General features: G+C 34.1%; 1 protein-coding gene across 4 annotated transcripts in view; it reads right to left on the reverse strand.

Annotated features, from left to right (window-relative positions):
* Nucleotides 1-23,337, reverse strand: part of LDA (limit dextrinase) — a 338,458-nt gene that overhangs the window by 252,437 nt on the left and 62,684 nt on the right. For all 4 annotated transcript variants that reach the window (XR_016363879.1, XR_016363878.1, XM_089825429.1 and 1 more), the window contains exon 16: nt 4,973-5,023. Coding sequence is in view for 2 of the 4 variants with exons in the window: in XM_089825429.1 (XP_089681555.1) it covers nt 4,973-5,023 (51 nt within the window). In the remaining 2 variants the exon portion in view is untranslated. The remainder of the gene's footprint in view (nt 1-4,972; nt 5,024-23,337) is intronic.

Raw genomic sequence — 23,337 nt, forward strand, 5'->3', positions numbered from 1 at the left:
TTGGATTAGTTTTTGTTTTCAATTTTTGGTGGCACTTGATTTTCCTTTTGGTAGTAAGTATGCTACTTAGTTCAGAGAAATTCCAGAGACCTATATCACAGGGGTAGAGATTGTTTCAAAGAATTTTACATTACTTAGCACCCTTTGCCATTGATCTCAAAGGGGGAGAGATCATGTGAAAAATCGCCATCCAAGGGAAGTATTTCCTAGTGCAAAAGAAGTATGTCTAAGGAGTAAATGGAGACATGGAGAGAAATTCAGATTCCTCAAGAGCAAACAGATTCCACCTTGCCTTGAAAAATTTCCTCCTCTTTTCAGATATCTTCTTTTCTCATTCAGAAACCATCTTGCGCTTTACAATCTCTCCAAACTCCTTCAAACTCATGGTCTCTTCCCTTAGTGAATTATCTTTCATCATGTAAACATTTTTGCCTTCAATATAGTGGCAGAAGTCAGGAGTATGAGAGGTTTTTTCTCCTTTCCTTTAGTCTATTCTTCTCACCACAAACTTGCATTTTCCTGTCAATTTGTTGGAGAAATGAGTTTGTCTAATCTTAACGTGCCTTTTCTCACCTTGGCTTGAGGACAGAAATTCAGGGATAGATAGGAAAATAGATTCCTCAAAGTTTGCCAAATTCTGCTAATCGCAGAGGACCTTTCCTCTTTGACATCCATTCTCCTCATCTTGCCTTGTAACACTAAATTTGTTTCCTTTATTCCTTGACTTCCCTTCGATGTTTTCTGCCTCAAAACTATCTCGTTCGCTTACTTGATGATCTTGAATCCTCGATTGCTTGCCCAAAGGCAAAATTGAGGATGAGAGGATTTTAGGCCACAAAAATGGGGCAGAAATTTTGGTTGGGAGGAATTTGGATTCCTCAGGGGCAAGAGAAACCCACCATGCCCGGGGGAATTTTCCCTTAGTAACTGCACTTTTAAACAAAGCTTTTTTGCATTTTCTTGCACCATTTTTCAACAATTCAGACTTGGAACTCACTTTTGCAAGGGGTAGAATTTTGGGGATTAAAAGAATTGGAACACTAGGGCATGGGTGGATTCCAACCTAGTACCAAGATTTTTCATTTGCAAATTAACTCCAAAATTCTGCAGGTTAGTTTTGTCAGAGATTAGAGGGTGGGAGGATTTATATAAAATATAACATTTAAGTATAAAAAATTTATACTTTAAGTTGTATTTTATATAAATACTATCAAGATGTTTGAGATAGGTTTCATCTTCATAGGAGTCATAATACAAATTCTAAATTTTAGGAGTTTCAAAGAAATTCCAAACTTAGCCAAATTTCAGTATTTAACATGCCTTCGGTAATATTACCTCACATAACCTTTCCTGACTTTCTCAGGTGAAATCAAAACTAGAGCAAGGATTTATTAAAATGATTCTAACTCATTTAATTACAGATCACTTGGTTTCAACTCCATATCCTTGACTAGCTTAGCACATCTCTCGCCCATATTCTTGTCAGATTTGACTTCCCAACAAGCCAAAATTGCTCAAACTCATCTTTTGGGCTTGGAGTCTTGGAAATTACCAGCTAAAAGAACCTAAGACCATCCAAAAGCATTTAAAACCACTACTTCTACGACCAAAGAAAGAGGGGGTCCCCATTTGTAATGGGCGATGGTGTGAAAACCTTATGACAGGGATCTCATTCCCTATAGGTCGTTACGACCGTTAAGTCAGCTAGCAATTAACAAGTTGATTATTAATAATCCCTTATAGGTCATTAAGAACATTGATGTCAGTAGACATTGGCAAATAGCTTGTTGTTGGTCATTAGACTAGAAAGCTAGATGGGCTCAGGTGTTATATACAAGTCAAGTAAGGGTGGTGAAATCTAACAGCATGAGATAGTGCTAGCTTCTTTATAAACCTTAGCCTAGGTGGCAGAGTCAAATTGTATGAGACTGTCTATGAATAATGTAAGTTGTAAACACCAAGCTTAGATGGTAACCCTATGTCTGTACTCTTCATCTAATTCATTTTCTCTCTCTCTGTTTACGTAATTCTTTCAGGTAAATTGTGTTCAATGAATGATTGCAATTCTATTTCATTCTTTAAAATGAAAAATTGAAGTTTTATTTTATTAATTTTATGACATAAACTGCTTCAAATGATCTCATGCCAGAAATATCCACGGATATAATTTATTTCAAATAAACATTTCATTATTATCTTCCAATCCAGAACAGACACAATATTAAAACCAATGATAGAAGCTATTTGCAAATTTGTCTCCCAAAGAGAATTTGCAAATTTGGCTAAATGTGAACTTTGTTGTGAAACTACTACCAGGATGAGCTAAGGTTTCATGCAGCCCTTATTCAATCTACTAAAAGGTTTGCATCCTCACAGATTTGTCTAATGCAAAGCATCAAATAATTTCCAATAATTTCAACAATGATCTAAACATGTGAAATCCATTGCAAACCCTCCTCTTACAACAACTCATGAAACTTCCAGAATTTTCCACATGAAGCACCTTTTGCAATGAGCTAGTGGAAATGATTACTTAAAGAGACTTACAATATAATGTCATTTTGTTCACTTTTTTAATAAAGTTAAATAAAATAAAGATCTTATTAATTTTAATTTATTTTGACAACTTAAAGGAAGTTAAATTAATTCTATATTTTATCAGAATTTGGGGACATTAAAGTTCCTGTTAGCCTTTTGGAAGGTTTCTATTGCAATCTCAGTTACTCTCAATACAAGGAGATGTCTCCATTTATATCCACTCGTTTATGAACAATGAAAGATTATAACATGATATCAAAATGGGTTGATGAGCTTCTTTAAGATCTGGCAAAAAAATCAATAAAAAACTCAGCGCCCTTTTCCTCCTAGAATTTATTCCATGGAATTTTAATCATTTTTAATGAAAAATGACTTTGCAAATTCATTAGTGGATTTGAAGAATTCTTTTTGCTGAAAATTGCGAGCCTAGTCGAGGGTTTTGGTAGCACGATTTCTTGGACTGAGAAAAAGTCTACAAATGTAGTGGGTTGCATGTACTTGCCTATTGTTTGCATGTTTTTTATGTGAGTTGCATATTGCTTGCATGTGTTGTTTTCTGTGCGAACTGTTTTCATATTATAACGCATGATAAACTTTGGCCATTTTTGGGGGTATTTTATCACGTGAAGCTTGATTGTCACATGAAGGACTCAGTGATATGCTTTTGATAATTTGTTGCTAAAAACATTGGGAGGGTTTTTTATAGTTTTTTCCTTAAAAAAATTCTGGAAGGAATTATAATTTTTTTGATAAAAAAATATTGCAGGTTTTGTAAGACTTTTTGCCTCAAAATGATCCTCTAAGAAGATTTTACCATTTTTTCTCAAAAACAAAGTTTGTACTCTTATACATGTCTTGGATTTTGTGTAGGGTTTTGATCAATTTTTATTCTCAAAAATTATGTCTGGTTTTGATCGATTTTTCAAATAAAAAAAGGTTTTTATTCAATTTTATCCTCAAAAAATATTTTTGGACTGTTTTATTGTTTTTTTCCAAAAAGGTGATGCTTTGTAAACTTAAGTTTCAGGGTTTGGCAAATTTTTCCTCAAAAATCATAATTTTTTGTAGTTTTTCTAGATCAGACCTAGAGTTGCTAGGGTGACAGTTGGCACACAAGAGTTTGCTGATTTTTCCACAAATTCATGGTTTTAGGTTTCTACAGTTAATCTCAAAAGAATACCTTTGTTACCCTACATCAAGTTGGATAGATTATTGGTCTTTAACATTTGCAGATCCAGGGAGGGTCTCAGCAGCAACCAAATCTTCCGATGGGGAGGCAACCTTCTTTATATTTGTGACTTAAAGACATTCTGTCTTCTACAAGGTTGTTAGTAAAACGACCATAAAGGGAGTCAAAATAGTATTTAATATTATATTAATGGTCTGTTAAGCATATCTCTTTTATTAGTTAGCGTTTACATAGCATAGAATCTTTCATGTTATGCTTTTAGAAAGTTTCTATTTTGATCTCAACTATTCTCTGTACAAAGAGACGTCCCCATTTGTAATCACTCATTTATGAATAATGAAATATTGTAACAGTCACACGTAATAAATATATTTCTGGACAGCATGCTTTAAATGAGGATATAGTAAGGTAAAAATACAAAGTAAAAATGATTCAGTAATGCAGGTACTTCTATGTCACCTGAATTGCATCTTCACACCAAAAATCTTGTAAAAAAGCATTTGTCACTTGAGAAAAACTAAAAAATATGTGTATATCAATGCTAATGAAGATGGAAGATTCAAATTCAAGATCAGTCGCAATATTTAAAGTAATAATTGTTGAACTTCAGACAAATTTATTATTAGTTTTTAATGGTCAAAATAATCAGTTAGTAGTTTCAAAAACTAAAATTGAACCTATACAATTGATTTTCATTATCTAAAAAACAATCCTTCAAAACCATTCTAACAATTTATTATTAATGGCCATTTCAACTTGCTCTTCACATCTTTAGCTAGGGAATTATTTTTTGATGTTCCTTACAGTTAACTTCAACTAGAAGACACAAAGCTCATCCAATATAATTGTCTTAAAAAAAAGGGGAAAGAGTGCTTTTATTTATCGTATAAAGAAAGAACATTAGTTTCCTTGAAATGGGAGAATTTCCAATTCATCATTGTTGCCCTTGAATTTCCCCGGGTATGTAGAAAGCTTCTACAAAAAGGAAAACTTCTAAGAAGAAACATGTACAAAAAATCCTATATCAAGGAAGCTTCTAGAGGAAGATAGAAATAAGTGCAAATAACAGAAGTATGCAATAAAATAAAATATATCCCATGTGACTACATCTCATCATTCTACTCATATCAGAATCAGCAGCCCTAAATCAAAAATAATTGTTCATTCCTACAAGCTATTCCATTAAGGGTTACAGAATATGTGTCATTCGTGTACTTTAAATATAGAAGTTATGTGAGGAGATACCATTGTGCTTTTCATTAGATGTCCCATAAGATCAAAGCGAAATCCATCAACCTGCACATCTCACAATTATTATTAAATTTTAGATTAATTTATGCCGCAGTTAAATTGAATGCCAATGATAATGCATGCAGATTTGTACCTAGAGAATACTGTAACAAGAGAAATAATTAATTCCTTTCAAACATTACAAACTAATTATCTTGAACAATAGCATATATCTATAAGAAAAAGAAAAGGCAATAGAGCATGTCATATTAAGGCATTTGCTATAACTAGATTAAGTTAAATTGAAATTTCATTTTCTTTCACCTTTTAAAAAGAATGCGTAGACCAAAATAAATATATCATCAACTACAACAATCAATCTATCCAAATTAATTTGGAATTAAAAACACATACTTGATTAAGTAAGACCTTTCTTGTGGAATTTTTTTATTTTTCTGAGAGGTGTTTTCAATGGCAGAAAGTTACAAAGCCTCATGCCACGACAATCTACATAAAAACTAAAATACAAGAGAGACATTTTTAAAGAAAACCAAAACTATAAACTAACTCTTTAAGTAACCAAAATAAATATCTCATCGACTACAACAATCAATCTATCCAAATTAATTTGGAATTCCTTTCTTGTGGAATTTTTTCATTTCCTGAGAGGTGTTCTCAATGGCAGCAAGTTACCGAGCCTAATTCAACGACCATCTCCATAAAAACTAATACACAAGAGATACATTTTTAAAGAAATATAAAAATATTAACTAACTCTTTAAGTAAATGAAAATGAAATAATTCTTAAAGTAAATATATTAGTTTTAATCCTTAAAATAGTTCTAAAGTAAAATAAAATAAATCTTAAATATATTAGAATACGCATAAAAAATAAAAAATAGCTCAAGTACCATGTTATTCTTGATAATAACTAGGCCTTGGCCCAATTCGTCTGGAATTTGGGTTTGGATGCTATACACTGTGGGTCTAGATAGGGTATCTGGCCCACAACCAGTGGGTAACCTGGGAATTATTTGAGAGAATTTCCTTGCCCACAGTAGGACCCAGTAAGTATTTGAGCAATTCTTAACTTTTTTGAACTTTTTAAACTAATAGTTGTCTACCAATTTCTTTAAATTGTGAATTCAATGATCATCAATGCAGAGATAAGAAATTGTTGTCAACAAAATGGAAACCAAACATTTTCTAGCCCCAAGCAATTTGTTTCTCCATATGTTACTCCATTGAGTCTAACCTCTTCCATCATCCTGTTAAAAACATTCCCCCCAATAATGAACTTGTATTTGAATAGGGGATCACCTTGTATGTGGTTGTTTCTGGCAGAAAAACTATGCCAGTTTGTCCTTGTATCATGACTGTGAAGGTTGGGTCAGTATGCTCTTGTATCCTTCCATGCTGTCATTGTTCGTTGAACCTGAAGCCTGATATCATTCAGGTAATGATGATACGGTGCATCAATCAAGAGTGCTCAACAGTTTCTAATAGTATGAGAGTTCTTGGTTGATGATATTTGAGAGGGTGGACAATCTCCTGGACAACCTTTATATTTAATTTTTATTTGTACTAAGTTTTTCTAAGACGAAAGATGATTCTTCATCGGAAAAATACTTGGCAGCATTGGCTTGATTTTCCTAGTTATAAGTTTTGGAAAGACATTATAGATTCTATTGCATTACGCAATTGGTTGGTACTGGTCCATGTGCTTGACTTTGCCAGCTATAAGTTTTCAGAAAGACATTATAGATTCTATTGCATTATGCAATTGGTTGGTACTGGTCCATGTGCTTGAGTTTGCCAGCTATAAGTTCGAAGATTATTTTGTATACCCTGTTGCACGATGCAATTGGTTAAATAATAAACACTGGTGTTTGTGCTTGATCTGGACCACGTTCAGATTAATACCAAGTGGATAGCTTTAACACTAGAAAACCTTTTTCTTTTTTAACTACTAGTATAATGGTGTATTATAAACTTATTTGCCGCTGCATGTATGCATATATTTTTTGTATGATTTTGTACACAAACCTTAAACAACCCAAAAATAAATGACTGAGGCCACAAACCCAAATCTCAAACTCAACTGATTCAAAAACCAGAGCGGCAACTTAAAATGTAGATAAATAATAATTCTTAAATATTTCTGAAGTAAACTGCAAGAACTCATAGATAATTCAATAAATAAAGTGACTTTTAAATATATTTAAAAACTAGGATGCCCATTTTGGTTCAGGTTCAAGTTCAGGTTCAAAAAACCGGTTCACCATATATATATATATATATGAAGCCTAGAAGCATGGCTTAAGATTAAAAAAAAATTTTAACACCATAAACTTGTAATCATAGCATCATGAATCATAATCATACCATCATAGCACCATATTGACATATACTCAAGTTCAACATCAAAGATTCAAGACATTAAAATGTTGAGTGATAAATCATAACATCAAGTTCAAGTATCATTGTTACAAGTTCAACATAGGATGTTGGTTCATGTTCAATTTCAAGTTCTAGTACGAGGGACCGGTTAACCAGTATGGCAAATTTTGAAAAGGGGTTTGGGTTTGCTAGCACAATAACATGTAAAATTTATATATATACATATTTATGAAGCCTAGAAGCATGAGTTAAGATTAGAATGTTGGATAGTACCATGAAAACATTTAGAAAACAAAAACACCATAAATTTGTAATCATAGCATCATGGATCGTGATCATACCATCATAGCATCACATACTTCAAGTTCACCATCAATGATTCAAAACATTAAATTTAAATCATAACATCAAGTTCAAGTATCATTGTTTCAAGTTCAACTAAGGATTAAAAATTTATTAATATTCCTCTTCATTGGCATTAGTTGACTCGTGACTTAGTAATAGAGCTAAGGCCAATGGGATCAGGTGCAACAAATAACAGTATTGGCGTCAAACTCTTCAAATTCGTCAAGTCCAAGCTGAGAAGTGGAAGCATCCAAGTCTGCAAGCTCTGCATTTATATCCCACCCCTTTGTCTCCCCTTCAAAGTATTCCTTACTCTTGTGTGAGACGAGATGCAAGTTGTAATGCACAAATACCAAGTTCTCCGCTCTTTTTTATTGAAACCTATTGTGCTTCATTGAGTGAATGAAACAATATGTACTCCAATTTTTTTCTCATGTAGATGAACTAGCAACCTATGAAGCCATGACAAAGTAAACAATTAAAATAAAATTATTTATCTTATGAAATAAAAAGCTTGCTAGTCATGAAGATAAAGTAAACTAATTTTTTTAAATAAAACTTACTTGTAATGAAAATCTTGATTGCAATAGGTTGCAGCATTTGGAATCTTTGGCCATTGAGGTACCACCAACTATAAGCATCCTTCCCAAACCGATGATGAAGACCATCATTACTTAGACCTCTTGCATTCACAAGCTCTATGAACTCATCCGTCGTCAAATCTTGCATATCATCATTAAGAAAGAATCTTTCAAATACTTCCTTGTATCCACCAAACACTTATATATCTCTATAGGGTGGCAGCCTTCCTAGTAGATTAGTATATTGAATACTATAGTATTTGGGTGTCAATGCATAGACAATCAAATGTAGAAGAGTGGTTAATTCCATCATTCTACAGTAATTGCTTGCAATTGTTTGAAGGTCTCATGGGGATCTTGCTCTTTTTCATTTACAATTTTCTTAATCTTCTCAAGCATTGAGTCTATGCCATCATAGATTTCTCCAAGCCAAGGCCTATCCATGTTAGTGTACCTAAGCATGCTCATAATGGGCTTGGTGAACTTAATGATATATTCCGCATGTTCCCATCATAAGTCATTCAATATACTTTATTTTTGTTGACTTTTTACTGTTGCTTTGCCTCCATATAGCTCAATTGTTGTGGATTACCATATTGCAAAGTGCCTCAATCACTAGCACAACTCATCTCAAGACAATAAAATTTGATGCGAAATGAATCCAAGAAACCTATAACATAAACTAGAGCCAAAATATACAACTATTAGATACATACTTTAAAAAGAATACACATTAAATAATCAAAATATGAAAATCAGAAATCCTAACAATACCAAAAAAAATTAATAAAATTACTAAGTTGAGTTCAAGTTCACTTACTTTCAGTAGCTCCAAACGTGAGAAACTTTAGAATATTCCTTGAGTCATGTGGTGGTTTGTAACGAACATCTAGATGTCCTCAGCCTCTGCATACACCTCTTTGATCCACCCAATTTTGTTCCCAACCTTTTGTAGTATAAGATTGAATGAATGAACCACAGAAGGTGTCGAAAAGATATGTCAATACTGCTCTTCACCCAACAAACCAACAACTCTACAATTCTTTGCATTGTCCATTATGACTTGGACAACATTTCTAGCACCCACTTGTTCAATGGTAGGGAAGAGAATATTAGCAATTAATGGCCCGTCTTTTACTTGCTCCTCACAATCTACAAATTTCAAAAACATTTCCCATTTAGGGAACACCGCTATGACATTGATCAAGGTATGATTTCTTACATCTTTCCATCCATCTGAAGCAATTGATACCACTGTCTCAATCCATGAATCCCTTATGGACTTCAATTGATCATCAATCCCCTTGATCTCTTGATACAACAAGCTGGTCTGTACTCTCTCATAACGAAGGCCCTTATACCCTCTTGGAGCTTTATTTGCACTTTTCAGTATGTTCAATAGGGAGAACGAACAAGACTAAAATGTAGACAATTTCATACAAGCATCTTGCCACATCAATGTCAGCAATTGCCCGACTCTAATTTTGAAATGCAATTTCTAGTGGCCCCTTTCTTGCGTGTGCAAGCAGTGCTTCACTTTCACTATCAAGGCCAGTTGAGGTAGTATAAAAGGAGTGATCTTCTATCACAACATTTGTAGAGGGGGCCATCATTCCCTTTGTGTTGTTTTTATTTAACTTTTATTGGCAATGGTTGTGTTTTGCCTATGATCCTCTCTCTCTATTCTCCTACCTCATGCTCTAAAATATATTCTAATATTGTTGCATTCAGAACAAGTGCACCTTTTTTCCTAGCGCATTTCTCAACTCCTCTTTTAAGGTATCCACCCAAACGGCCCACCACACAAAAATATGAACTATTATTTTCTACATCACAACCCCAACATTTCCAACAGAATGCACCACACCACCTCCTAGAAGGGGTCTTGCAATATCAACATACTTCCACAAAGAAGAATCTGAATGGGGTTCTATTCTTTGTTTGGTATTGCCTACTCAGGAAGAGATAGATGTCATTGTAGTTCATTTTCCTATGACAAGAAATTGTATGCACATTCAATAAAAGAAAAAGAATAGAAACTCTGGAAAAGAAATTGGTAGATCTCAAGGGCAATGAAAAAAATTAAAAACTAAAACTAAAAGAAAAAGAAAAAGAAAATGGAACAACATACCTCTTCCACTCATTCTAAGCTTGCAAAGGTGTAGGATGAGGCACAACCATTTGAAGAAGGTCCAGAAATCAATTTTCCAACTCCTCCTTGCACAACCGAACTCTTGCTCAACTACCTATTTGCCCTTGCTCAAGAAAAAATAACCTATTTGCATGCCACAAATGAGAATGAGAAGTCAACATAAGCCTTACAAATCCACTTTTTAGGGTTGTGGATGTCAAAATATTATAAAATTTGAAAAAAAAAACACTTAAACACTATATGTGGGCCCTATTTCAACCAAGTTCGATCGTAGTTTGATGGGTTAACGGCCGGTCCACTTGGGTTTGAATGGCCTATGGCCTCGTTTGAACTTGCCCACCGTGGATTGAGACCATGGACCAGTCTGAACCATGCCTGGTCCGAGGGCACAAATGTAATGTCACCTTTTCTAGGTCAATGGATTTCGTTGCACGGTTAGCCCATTTTGCCTTGGTCTCATGGACTAAGTATTCTCTAGGATCGATTCAATTTTTTGGCCTACGCAATTTCAATTGCTAGCCAATCGTGGTTGTTTCAGTGGGGTTTCTGAACAATTACTATTTTTATTAAGTTAACAAACTTAGTATTTTTGGCATTTCAAGGTTGGACCAAAACTGGCGTTGAGACCTTTCCCAGGAGCTATCACAAATGCATATCTAAGTCCATCTAATCAAAGATTCTAATGCTTGAAGATTTAATTGATTAATTAATAAAGTGACTTTACAAAATAAGTTCACATTATTAAATGTCACTTTATTACTACAGGCACTTTATTTCCTTACTAGGAAAAAGTACTATTTTTAAAAGGAAACTAAGAAACAAAAGAGGGAATGTGAAGAGTCACCAAGTTGGGCTTAAATAAAGGATAAAGAGCTCATTTCAGCATACTTGGTTTATTATTCTGGATTTCATTTTTCTCTCTTGGAGAATTTACAAAAGCTACACTTTCAAAAGGTGAGAGGACGGAAACCCTCACTCTTGGACAATGGAGTCAAACCCATTGTTGGTTGAAGACATCGAGCAGGTGTTCACTTTGTGCTTCAGGTTCATCTTCTTCATATCCAATCTTGCTGTGTTTTTTGTTACTATGATTCGATTTCTTGGTCACTTGATTGAAGAACTTCAATGAAATATTATTTCTAAAACTATATTTCTACTTGAGATTTCTAGCAATAACAATTTGAGACTTCTTTTATTAGGTTATTTAATGGGGTTTCGATGGTGAAATCTAAGATACATTGCATGAATTTATTTGTTTAAGATTTTTGAGATTGGTTTATGAGATTTGGGGCAAATATCTGGTTAGGGATATTACACTAGTATCAAAGCATTGAACCTGCCATCCTCTTGGGTATAGTCAAAGCTTTCATCGAACACATATTTATAAAAAGGTTTTATTGGAGCCGTGTATCCTACCAGCCTATGAGGTTATTTGAAGAATATAAAGTAAGGTGTTCACAGTTTGGCGAAGTTTTTATGTAGTTTGAGATTTAGATTAAGTGAAAAAATACTTGTATCTAGAAGGAGGCAAATGTCTTACCTGCTGGAAAAATTGTCCGGCCATTTTAATATATTATCTACTTTTGACTTTTATCAATGTTTGATGGGGTCTTATTATAAGTTTGGTCTTATTTAAACATTTGAGATTTAAGGTCGACATCAGGGCCTTAATATCATGGTGAAGCGGCAAAATAAGGCCACGAATTATTTAATTTTAAGGGCTTACTACATATATCGGCAAATACAAGGTATATATAACCAAGCTCATCCAATGGTTGGAAAGACATTAGCAACAAATAATAATAAAAGAGATGGGTCGGGATTTTGTGTTAGTTGAAAATAAATTATATCTATCAAAGTCTTTGGAAAAGGTTGCATCATTAATTATTTGGTGTGAATTAAAACATACATCAATAGATGTCGAGATTTCTATTTGACTAAGGATTGGATAGTTTGAATTAATTAACTTTGGCTGACATAAATTAAAGATTGGAAGCTTAGAATCAAAGTAACAAGACTCGCCACGAGTCGAGCGAGTCATCCGAGTCAGCAAGTTGAGTTACCTCAACCAGGTCAAAATGACGCATGACCCTGACTCGGCAAGTCAACTGGGCTAACTCGCCCGACTTGGCTGATAACTCGGCTGACTCATCTGGCTTGTCTGATTTTTAATTTTTTTTTTCAAATTTTTCTTAATACATCTAAAATTTACCTTTATACTTATGTAATCGATGTATGTTATGTATGTGATCAAATTACCTTCTATTTCATGATGTTATTGTGTCTTTAAGCTTTATTCAATGATGGGTGCATGGAATTTATTTAAATCCTAAAAAATCTCTAAATTTCAAGGATTTTGTCACTTTGCCGAGTCACCACCGAGTCATAATCGAGTCCGAGCCAAGTCATGAGTCAAGTTACCCTTGCCGACTCTAGGTCGGGTCCAAGTCTCGTTACTTTGCTTAGAATATAGTTGTCAAACTTATAAATATTTGACTTTTGGAATAATTTCTTAAGTGTCATCCATATTTCATATCATGAGCATGCTCGAACATAATGATAGGATAATAGCGTTGGTAGAGACAATTTCAATTTGGGAATGACAAAGTACTCGTAAGTGAGACTATAGACATAGTTGCATGCGAGTGAAGAAATTACATAATATATCCATTGTAAAAAATCTATACAATCATAATGTTTGGCAAAGATATGGTCCTATGGTGATTATTATCAGCGCTTGAAAGAGCGTCGCTAATGATTCTCAAAGCAATTTTGTAGGGTAAATTTAATGATTATCGGATAGAGATTCACAGGAATATGCAAAAGTCTCTATATTGTAGGACTGTTGCATCCTTATTCCAAGCCGCACTCTACTATTATAGAGTTATTTCTATCATTACGGGTACTTATATTATTGAGCACTCACATTATCTTTTTGAACTTGCCAAGTCCGTATACAATTTGAAATGACTGGGTTTGTTTAGCAATTATTGGTGAGAGAATTACAAGGCTTTCAAGTTTCAAAACCATATTAATGCACTAGTGTGACTTCTTGTTGGAATTGGAAAGAGCATTTAGAAAGTCTTGTAGAAGCCTTTTTACACTCTGAGCATTCTAGTGCACAATGCTTGTGGTCTTCGTGCAAGGAATCGGTTCTCCTCAAAGGCAAGGAAATAAATTGGAAATTTTGTCATTTTTGTGATATTGAATGAATCTAATTATGAAGGTTGTGAGTCCTACAACAGTTTTGCTTGTAGTCGATGCAATAACAAGCCAAGAGGATCTAGGTATTTGGCAAACCCATCGAATTTGTTGGGCAAGGTTAGTCTAGAAGATATTTATGCTTCTAAGCAATTTGGACTTTCAGGAATGCAAGAAAGAATGCAATATATCCAGTGACTAGGCATCCTTTATGCAGTACAACTTTCAAAATATCAGATTGACTATCTAGGGAGGTAATATTAGCAACCTGCTCTATAGAGCTCAAGCAGTCCTTGTAGATTGGTTGCTTGATGACAAGGAAACTACCATTCATAGCCGTTTTGGGTATACAACGGCCTTTGCCACAATAGTCAATATTGTGAAACAAAACAAAGCAGAACTGAAAACATCTAGGGGTGCTTCCAAGTGTTTGACAAATTTTCTGATGTTAAAAAGATGGAATAGAGCAGTGTTAGTGCAGTAATTTTCAGGGAAACGGGAGTTGGATCATTCACCTGTAGAGATTAGGTGTATCTAGCTATGAGCAAGTTATATGGTTTGGAAAAACTCGAAAAAAATCTTGATAATTATAGCAATAGTTAACCTAAAAGTAACAACCCGATAAAAGAACTGAAGTTCTCAAAATGTATGATGAGTACAAGTTCAAAATTATTTACCCTTCATTGATTATGTGGACTTTCATCCAAAGCTACAGAGTAAGAATAATGTGGCGAAGAAGTACCATGAGTTGGCCCAAGATCTTGCAAAATAGGTGCAAAAATTTGTATCAGGAGTTTTCAGCAGATTATAATCAGCCTATAGGTTAACCAAATTCAAGCAAGATTTGGAAGACGAGGGATAGAAAAATGATACACAGGTTACAGGTGGTCTTGGAAAAGAGGAACAATCAACTACCAATGATTTGCAACCTTCTCATGATCACGTAGAAGATGTTAAATATGGAAAGGGTCTATTGATAGATAGTATGTAGGTAAAAGTTTCTTGCAGGGCTGCATGTACTAGTGCTATTGATGGGCATGTTGGTAAGACATTGGAGAAGATTGTTCCATCAGCTAACGATGACGAATCCACATCTTTTTGAGTGTTGATGCTGATTTTGATCCAAACTTACTGGTCTCTACATATGGTATGGATTCTTCTTGTGATGAACTTTCTATTGAACATAATGCTGCCCTTAATTTCTACACACAGATGGGTATAAAAGATGACATTTATGATGTGGACATGTATTGATGGAACACATTCTCCCATCTCATGTGCATTTGACTTATCCCAAACACCCACTAGTTCACCTTATTTGGAAAGTCAAATGAAAGCAATTGAAAATTAAATTGTTGCAGCTCTATCACATTTTGATAACATATATGTATTGATCGATATACATTTTTGGAGGGAATAATTAGAGAGAAGACAAAAAGGACTCAAAGAGGAGAGCTCACATTTGCAAATGATTAAGGGATGAAAACAATGAAATCAGATTATCTACATCTTCTTCAAACCTTGATCACCTTCTTAGTCTCAGGAAGATCTATTATGAGGCATTAAGAAATAAGGAAGAAGTGGACACCCTTACTTATGAGCTCACGAATGCCCAAGACACCCTAGAGGCTACCTTAGTGGTATTTCATGAAGCAGAAAATTAGATTATTGAGCTTAGTTGGAAATTAAAGGTGGCATGCTCTACTTTAACACAACATTTAGTTATGGGAGTTGAGGAGGTTGTCAGTGATGATAGTGCGAGGGCTGATCAGGATGAGCATGAATCATCTGCATTCAGTGGTCACATTGAAATTTGTGATGATTCATTGATGGAGGTTGTGTTAATTTCTAGGATTGCTGCAAATGTACTAACAATGTCATTTTTATTGATCATTTTCCAAATGCAAATGAAGGCTTATAAATAAGAGAGGAGGAGACATACATGTCTCTATGGTTAATCATCACTATTTAACATATTAATATATTAGTAATATAAATCACCATATAATATATATGTATTATATACAATAATATATATTACTTAACATGGATAAGTATATATAGGAAATGATGATTTACCAATAACAATAATGTATATCAAATCGAATCAATCCAACTGAAGCTACAACTTTAACATTCCCTCTTAGCTAGGGAGTATTTGTAGAACACATTATGCTGCTCTCAAGTATATGACGAGAATTTGCCTCAATATGATATTCTTGGAATGGCATATTTAAGGATATCAAAATATATCCGTCAATTTAGAGGTTATCTTTCAATATAATCTGAAATATGATTCAACAAGAATTATCAATCATATAATATTCACCATACTTATATTCTTTTGATATGTGTACTGACATCAAAATAAGAGATGTCTATCAAGAGAATAAGTTTCTGATTTCCAGCTCTCTAGGACAATTAAGTTGATCAGATTAACAAAAACCACAATGTCATGAACTCTATCATGATAAGAATTATGATCTTCAGCGCTCCGGGACAACAACTTAATGAAGTACGATCATAATACATTCGTTAAAATGACTTTCAGCACTCTCTGACAACGTAATGAAGTTTGTCATGATAATAGATCTACCATTTATAAGATCACCACCTTATAATGGTTACCTTTTGTATGATACATTTGTTATCATGACTTCAGCGCTCTAGGACAACAACTTGATGAAGTCTGTCACGATAACAAGGTCTACTATTTATAAGATCGTCACCTTACAATGGTTACCTTCTGTTTATATATGTCAATTAAAGATTGTCACCTTTCATTACATATCATATGTGAAATAGTAACCACCATGAACCAAGTTAGGGGATGGTAAAATGGCTTTCACCTTAATTTTCTCTCACAGAGAATAATGCATAACGATGAGTTTCACTTAGAACCTCTCCTCATAGAGAAGATATCATTCACAATGGATTGCACCTCAAAATTCTCCCTCTGAAGAATGATCCTGGGAAGTCAGGTCCAATAGTTACTCCCTTAGAGACTCTCTTCCCCCAAGAATTCTTGTCAGACTCACTCTGAATCTAATATTAATTTTTTGATTTTCTAGTGATAAGCCATCACTTCCTCATGATATACATAGGAGTAGGCCCATCGAAATCATGCAGTCACACACATGTATTTCTAGACTCCCTCTGAATATCAATCCTCTAAGCTCTTGTGTTTCCTTGGAAGAAGTGTCATACTCCCTCTTAATATAGAAGAATCTCATAACCTCAATCATCAAAGATGTTTGCTTCAAAAGCCTCACCTTATCCATCTTGATCATCAAGGTCTTTGGAGCTACTATCATTAGATTGAGTCTGCACAATATTTGGTAGCATAAGTAAAGTACCAACCTTCTTTTCCTGTAAGAATATCCTCAAACATAATGGGAAAGATCAAGGCAAATAACCCTTATAGTATGTATAGAATTACAAATAAGACAGAGACTACAAAGAGTAGATAAATGTAAAAGATGAGAATACTTATTTGCACATGAAGATTCAAAAATCGTCTTCTTAGATTATTTGGGAATGAAACATCTCCCCTCTAAAGAAGGTTCAAGTGGAAATGGAACATTGACTATTATTTCCCCCCACAATGTAAAATTCTCACTTATGCTTATATTGCTGATTAATTTTGTATCAAATATGTCAACTCTTTTCTAAGTTCCAACTTCCTTTTTTCATTCATTGAAGGTCCAAACATTCATTTAGCTTAACAGTAAAAGTGAACATGTCCTTCCATTTTCTCAAACTCGTGCACAATACGCCAATATTTTGATTGAGTATGATTGTGCCACATGAATGAATCTACAATGCATACGTCGAGTTTCATTCATCAAAGAGAGACTCGTAGATTGTTCAAATGAATTCTTAAAAGCTTCATTAACATCTCACAACTCAAATTTCCTTTGTTCATGCAAAGATATTCATTTGATCTTTTGAAAAAAACCTATATTGCGCACATCTTGCAATCTGTGTATTTCAAATTTATATCATTTGTGAATCCATCACGTGGTTTACTCCCTCTGAATTAATATGATCAAGATCACCAAAGGTTGACTGAATCATATCCTCTATATGCTCCCTCTCTTTTTAGGTTGCCTCAAATATCAACCTCCCTCTGAATTTCAATCTTTCTCTTCTTGTAATAACATTCTCAAAGGACAAGATCAAGGCACAACTTTTATACAAATGTAAAAATAACAATTTATTATATTAAGAATGCAATACTTGGAAATTATACTCAGAGGAGAATATTTATCTCATGCAGTCAAAGGATAGTGCCCTTTATATGAATTCCTTATCCATTACTAATACTTCTCCTTGTTTATAAATAAATTTCATATCTCATTCTATTCAATAACAATATTGGTATCTCACAATAATACAAATAAGTTATATTACTATCTTGATATGTACCCACTAAATCCTTTATGATTAATAATATTAGATTATCAAATATCATTATTGACAATTATTGTCCTTACTACACAACAATTGTACATTATACCATTATTAAAAAATATCATTCATTTACTTTTCTATCTCTATATGTTCTAGTGTATTTATTAACATATTGATGGTGTAAGGAATAATACATTCCACAATAGTATTAAAAATTAAATAATGAATCACCTATACTGACCTCAAACTCCATTAGTGCTTTAATTTCTTAGCACTCCCTAATAAGTCTTTAAAGGTATATGATAGCTCTATTTGGTATTGGTCACATTTTCTCTTGGTAATGTCCAACATCCAATCTACATGGCAGCTCATCCAATCATCCCCTCTTTGTAATGTCCAACGTCCAATCTACATCGCAGCTCATCCAATTTCGGCGCTTGTTTACAGTCCGCGGTTATATTTTCACGAGAAAGGATAGAAAGTTGGTGTGCGCAAATGGAAGCTTTTGATTTTTCATAGCATAAGATATCGACAAATTTTGTTCATTGTTTCCTTGTTATGGACACTTGTACATGCCAACTCTGCTATAGTCTGTTTGATGTGCACGTTGGATGTATGTATTTGCACCCATGTGAATACTAGATGCACGTACTTATATGCTATGCCTAAGGTTGATTTGTCTTACTCCTGATACCCGACTTGTCGGCAGTGTTTGTACTTAAAGTTGTGATGATATTCATCGCTACACAAAGGTAGTCAATTTAGAGCCTTTGCATTCTCCCTAGATGCATTCAAAGGCGAGTTGAAAGTCCTGGCCCCCACGTCCTTAACAAAACTTAACTCTAATTCGACACAATTATGTGGCATCATTGTCAAGAAGGATTAAGTGCCCTATTGTCACAAGTTGGAGATTGTTTGCTTTTGTAGAAATGACAATCCAAATATAATGGATGATGTATTTCCCACACTTCTCAACATCCCTCTCACCAAGAAAGATAATTCTTATCAACCTTTTCTTCTTGACATAGGCATTCCCTTACAACGTTTATTTCTTTGATGAAAAGTACATATGCGTATGTCGCTCCACATCATAGTCCCTATTGATGTTGATTAGATGTAATTGTTTCCTCTCTATGCACCTAATTTTATTGTTGGTATTTTTCCATCTAAATTCTATGGAGGATATATGTGCAAATACCCGACTATTATTATATGTATGCAATTTTATCCTTTTGCTATGTGGGAGTCCTGTAAGTCTATTTTCTAACAATAGATGCCTCCGATATGAATGTCGATATCTCTTTCTACATAATGTGTTTGAGCTCAATGCTAAATTGGATTGAATAAATAATGAATAGAGATGAAGACTGTGGAGGGATGGATATGAGTACTGCCATATGATTTGTATTTTGACTCAAACATGTATAACTATTTATTACTTCATAGTTCTTTGTTTCTTTTCCTCCTTGCTAACTAGACGATAAATCTACTATTGACCTAGTGTGAATTTTCTTTTCTTCTTTTTTTCTTGTTCACTATCTTGTATTTCGCTGACTTGGATAAATTATTGGCTATAATATGCCCAAGATGCATTCGGTGACTTTCCACCTGCAGATTATTGCCAATTAAACTTCATTAACACCTTCAATACTGTAGTGGTTGTCATCATATGGGCACCATTCTATTGATTTACTATTACAACTGGAGGAGCACCCCCAAATGAATTGGTACCATTGATCTCCACATGTGTTGTTTTTATTGTTTTTGTTTGATGATGTTATCTTCTAATGTTATAATTCTCATCATATACTTGTAGACACAATCCGTTAAAATGAAAACAAGAATCGATATTCTAAATATTTCTTCCTTTTGAATATTGTCTAAAATGTATCTTCGGATCCATTATGAAATATCTACTTACATTTGAATAAGCACTGCTTTATTTACTCAAATATTAACTATTTCAATAACAATATCAGCGTATATCACTCGGTGCTCAATGTATTGTTTGTTCTTACTTGAGACAACCTTTGGCATGCATAAGATGAAAACAATATTCAGGAGGCTTTCGAATTCAGTGTAAATTTTTAGGATCTTTGTGTGATGTAGTCATCAATAATGATTCCTTCGATGACGATAAGGAATTTGTGCTGATGAGAAACAAGGAATTGATTGTGTATCCCTTGAGTCAAACTTAAGCTCATTGAATGTTTCTCAATCTCAAATATCAATTGCCCTGTGATACACTTGTCCATTTATATGCAACCATGCAATAATAATCTCTGAAACAAATATTGTAGGCATCACCAATATGATCAAGGTCAACTATGGCAGATATCAATGTTTTATCACACTCGATAGTGGTAAACCAAATAAAAATTCAAGTTCAATAAACCGTGACTTCAGTATTTTTGGTTGGCCTCATTCGGAAATGAGGGGATGTTAAAACAAATGGCTTTCCATTTATTGAAATCAAAATATTCCAATAGACTTTGCCACACAATATTCTAAATGTAAAACTTTATCTTCTCGAACCAAGTAGATACAATTTTGACATGTATTATTTTATTTCTCCATATTTGTCTTAAATGAAAATCTCCATCCTATAGTTAGAAAGCTCCTCTATATTAGGCAAGGATTTCTTACATTTGCAATTAGCTCTGATAACATGTTGATTTCTAGGATCGCTGCAAATGTACTAACAATGTCATTTTTATTGATTGTTTTCCAAATGCAAATGAAGGCTTATAAATAAGAGAGGAGAAGAGACATGTCTCTACGGTTAATCATCTAGGAAATGATGATTTACCAATAACAATAATGTATATCAGATCAAATCAATCCGACTGAAGCTACAACTTTAACAGGATGGAGTTATTTATCATGACTATACAGTGAGGAGTGCTCATAATTTTTCATTTGATCCACAAGTGAAGGGCTTGATGTGGTGCAGGAGTGGATTTTCTCAAAGATTGTATCATCCATTATGGGATGGATGGGATCATAGGCCGCAAGTACTCAATTCAAAGGACTATGGGAGATTACATATAGGGACACCAATCAATTTTCCATCATAGCGATGTATCCAAGAGGATTAGTTACTTTTATATCTCATAGATCTCATGTGGGTACAAGGTTACAAGGTTATTATGGTGTTAGTTGCTAAAGATTGGATTACTTGCAGAGTCAGCACATTTGTAGGGTCCTTGCAGAGGCTGAAGGCATTTGTGGAATTGCAGATTCTTCCAATGGTTTGTATCTCTTTATAACCAATGGATGGGAGGGAAGTTGGCTATCAGTAGTATAGCTTGGGCAAGTTCCATTGATAGGCTTCACCACTTCTAGCTTGGTGAAGATGAGATCCAAGTTGAACGACAAGATTTCGATGATATTCCTAGACCTATTTTGATTTTGATGGGTTGCTTGTATGTGCGAGATCTGGTTAGCTTGTATGGTATATACCCTTGCACACTTGAGGGAGGTGTGACAGGTTAACTTTCAAAGTTGCTCTCTACTTAGATGTTCATCCTTGCAACATGTATTGTTGGATTATTCCACCATATCCGACAAGGTGGCATGGTAATTGCATCAATTGAGAAGGTATTATCATGTTCATGGGTGAAGGTATTACAGGAGTTAGTCATATCTGAGACATCACATAGGTCTTCACTTTAGGATCCAGGGGGAGCATTCATATGGGTGGCTATGGATCATGGAGTTGGGAGGAGTGATTTGTTGCATTCCTTTATTGATGGAGATTGGTTACTATTGAGCTCTCGCCGCCTCTTGATATTAGAGGTCTATGTAGTTACAGCTAAAGTGGGGTACTAAGTTGGATAGAGATAATTTTCTTTTGTAATAGAACACAAGGTAGGTTGCCCTGACTGAGTTTATACCTGAGCTATTTTTGGGTTCTTGACATTCAGTCAAGTGTTGTTTTGGTTCATGTTGTGTTGCTTCACGACTCTAGGGTGAGAGATGTTTACACCAATGTAGCACAATAGTTGTTTAGAACATCAACTTTGAGGTAGATCTAGGATCTAAGCATTTGGTTTGAGCATATAGATGCAGACTGCTTGGGGGGCAAACAATCTTTGGGAAGGGAGGACCGACATGTCCCCTTTTCTAGGTCAATGAATTTCATTGTATCGTTTGCCCGTTTTGCCTTGGCCCTGTGGGCTAACCGAGAATTCTTTGGAATCAATTTAGTTTTTGACCTAGGCAGTTTTAGTTGTTGGCAAATCGAGGTTGTTTCGATTTAGTTTTTGAACACTTACTATTTTTAGTAAGTAGATAGGCTCAGTATTCTTGGCATTTCAAGGTTAGACCAAGAGTGTCTTGTCAAGACCTTTCTAGCGAGCAATCATGCATATCTAAGTCCATCTAATTAGAGATTTTAATGCCTGAAGATTTAATTGATTAATAAATAAAGCGACTTTATTAAATAAGTTCACATTATTAAATGTCACTTTATTATTACAAGTACTTTATTTCTTTAGGAAGTAGAAGTATTATGTTTAAAAGGAAATTAAGAAACATAAAAGGGAATGTGAAGATTCACCAAGTTGTGTTTAAAAGAAGAATATCTCATTTCAACATACTTGGTTTGTTATTCTAGATTACATTTTTCTCTCTTGAAGAGTTTATGAAAGGTACAACTTTTAGCGAGGGAGAGGAGAAACCCTCGATCATGGACAGTGGACAAAAACCCAATGTCGGTTGGAGACATCGCATAGGTGTTTCACTTTGTGCTTCAAGTGCATATTCTTCATTTCCAATCTTGTATTTTATGTAACTATGAATGGATTTCTTGGTCGTTTGATTAAAGAACTTCAATGAAATATTATTTCTGAAAATGTATTTCTGTTGGAGATTTATTTAGATAGCATTTTGTGACTTCTTCTTATTTGGTTATTTAATGGGTTTTTTCTAGTAAAATCTGAAATAACTTGCATGAATTTATTTGTTTAAAATTTCTAAGATTGGTTTATGAGATTTGGGGCAAATATCCAGTTGAGGATATTACACCAAACAATCAAATTAATGAATTAAATATTTATTAATACTCTTCATCATCATCATCATCATTAACTTCTTCCTCTTCTTCTTCTTCTTCTACATTGGTATCACTTGACTCACAAACAGAGCTAATGCCAATGGGATTAGTTGCACCAATAACATTATTGGTGTCAAAATCTTCAAGTTGATTGAGTGCAAGCTGAGAGGTAGAAGCCAACATAGGTCTTTAGAATCCACTTTTGAGGGTTGTGGATGTTTGTATATGGAGC

This window comes from Cupressus sempervirens, chromosome 1, assembly GCF_028749045.1.
Source record: "Cupressus sempervirens isolate cs-2001-9-10 chromosome 1, ASM2874904v1, whole genome shotgun sequence".
Lineage (NCBI taxonomy): Eukaryota > Viridiplantae > Streptophyta > Pinopsida > Cupressales > Cupressaceae > Cupressus > Cupressus sempervirens.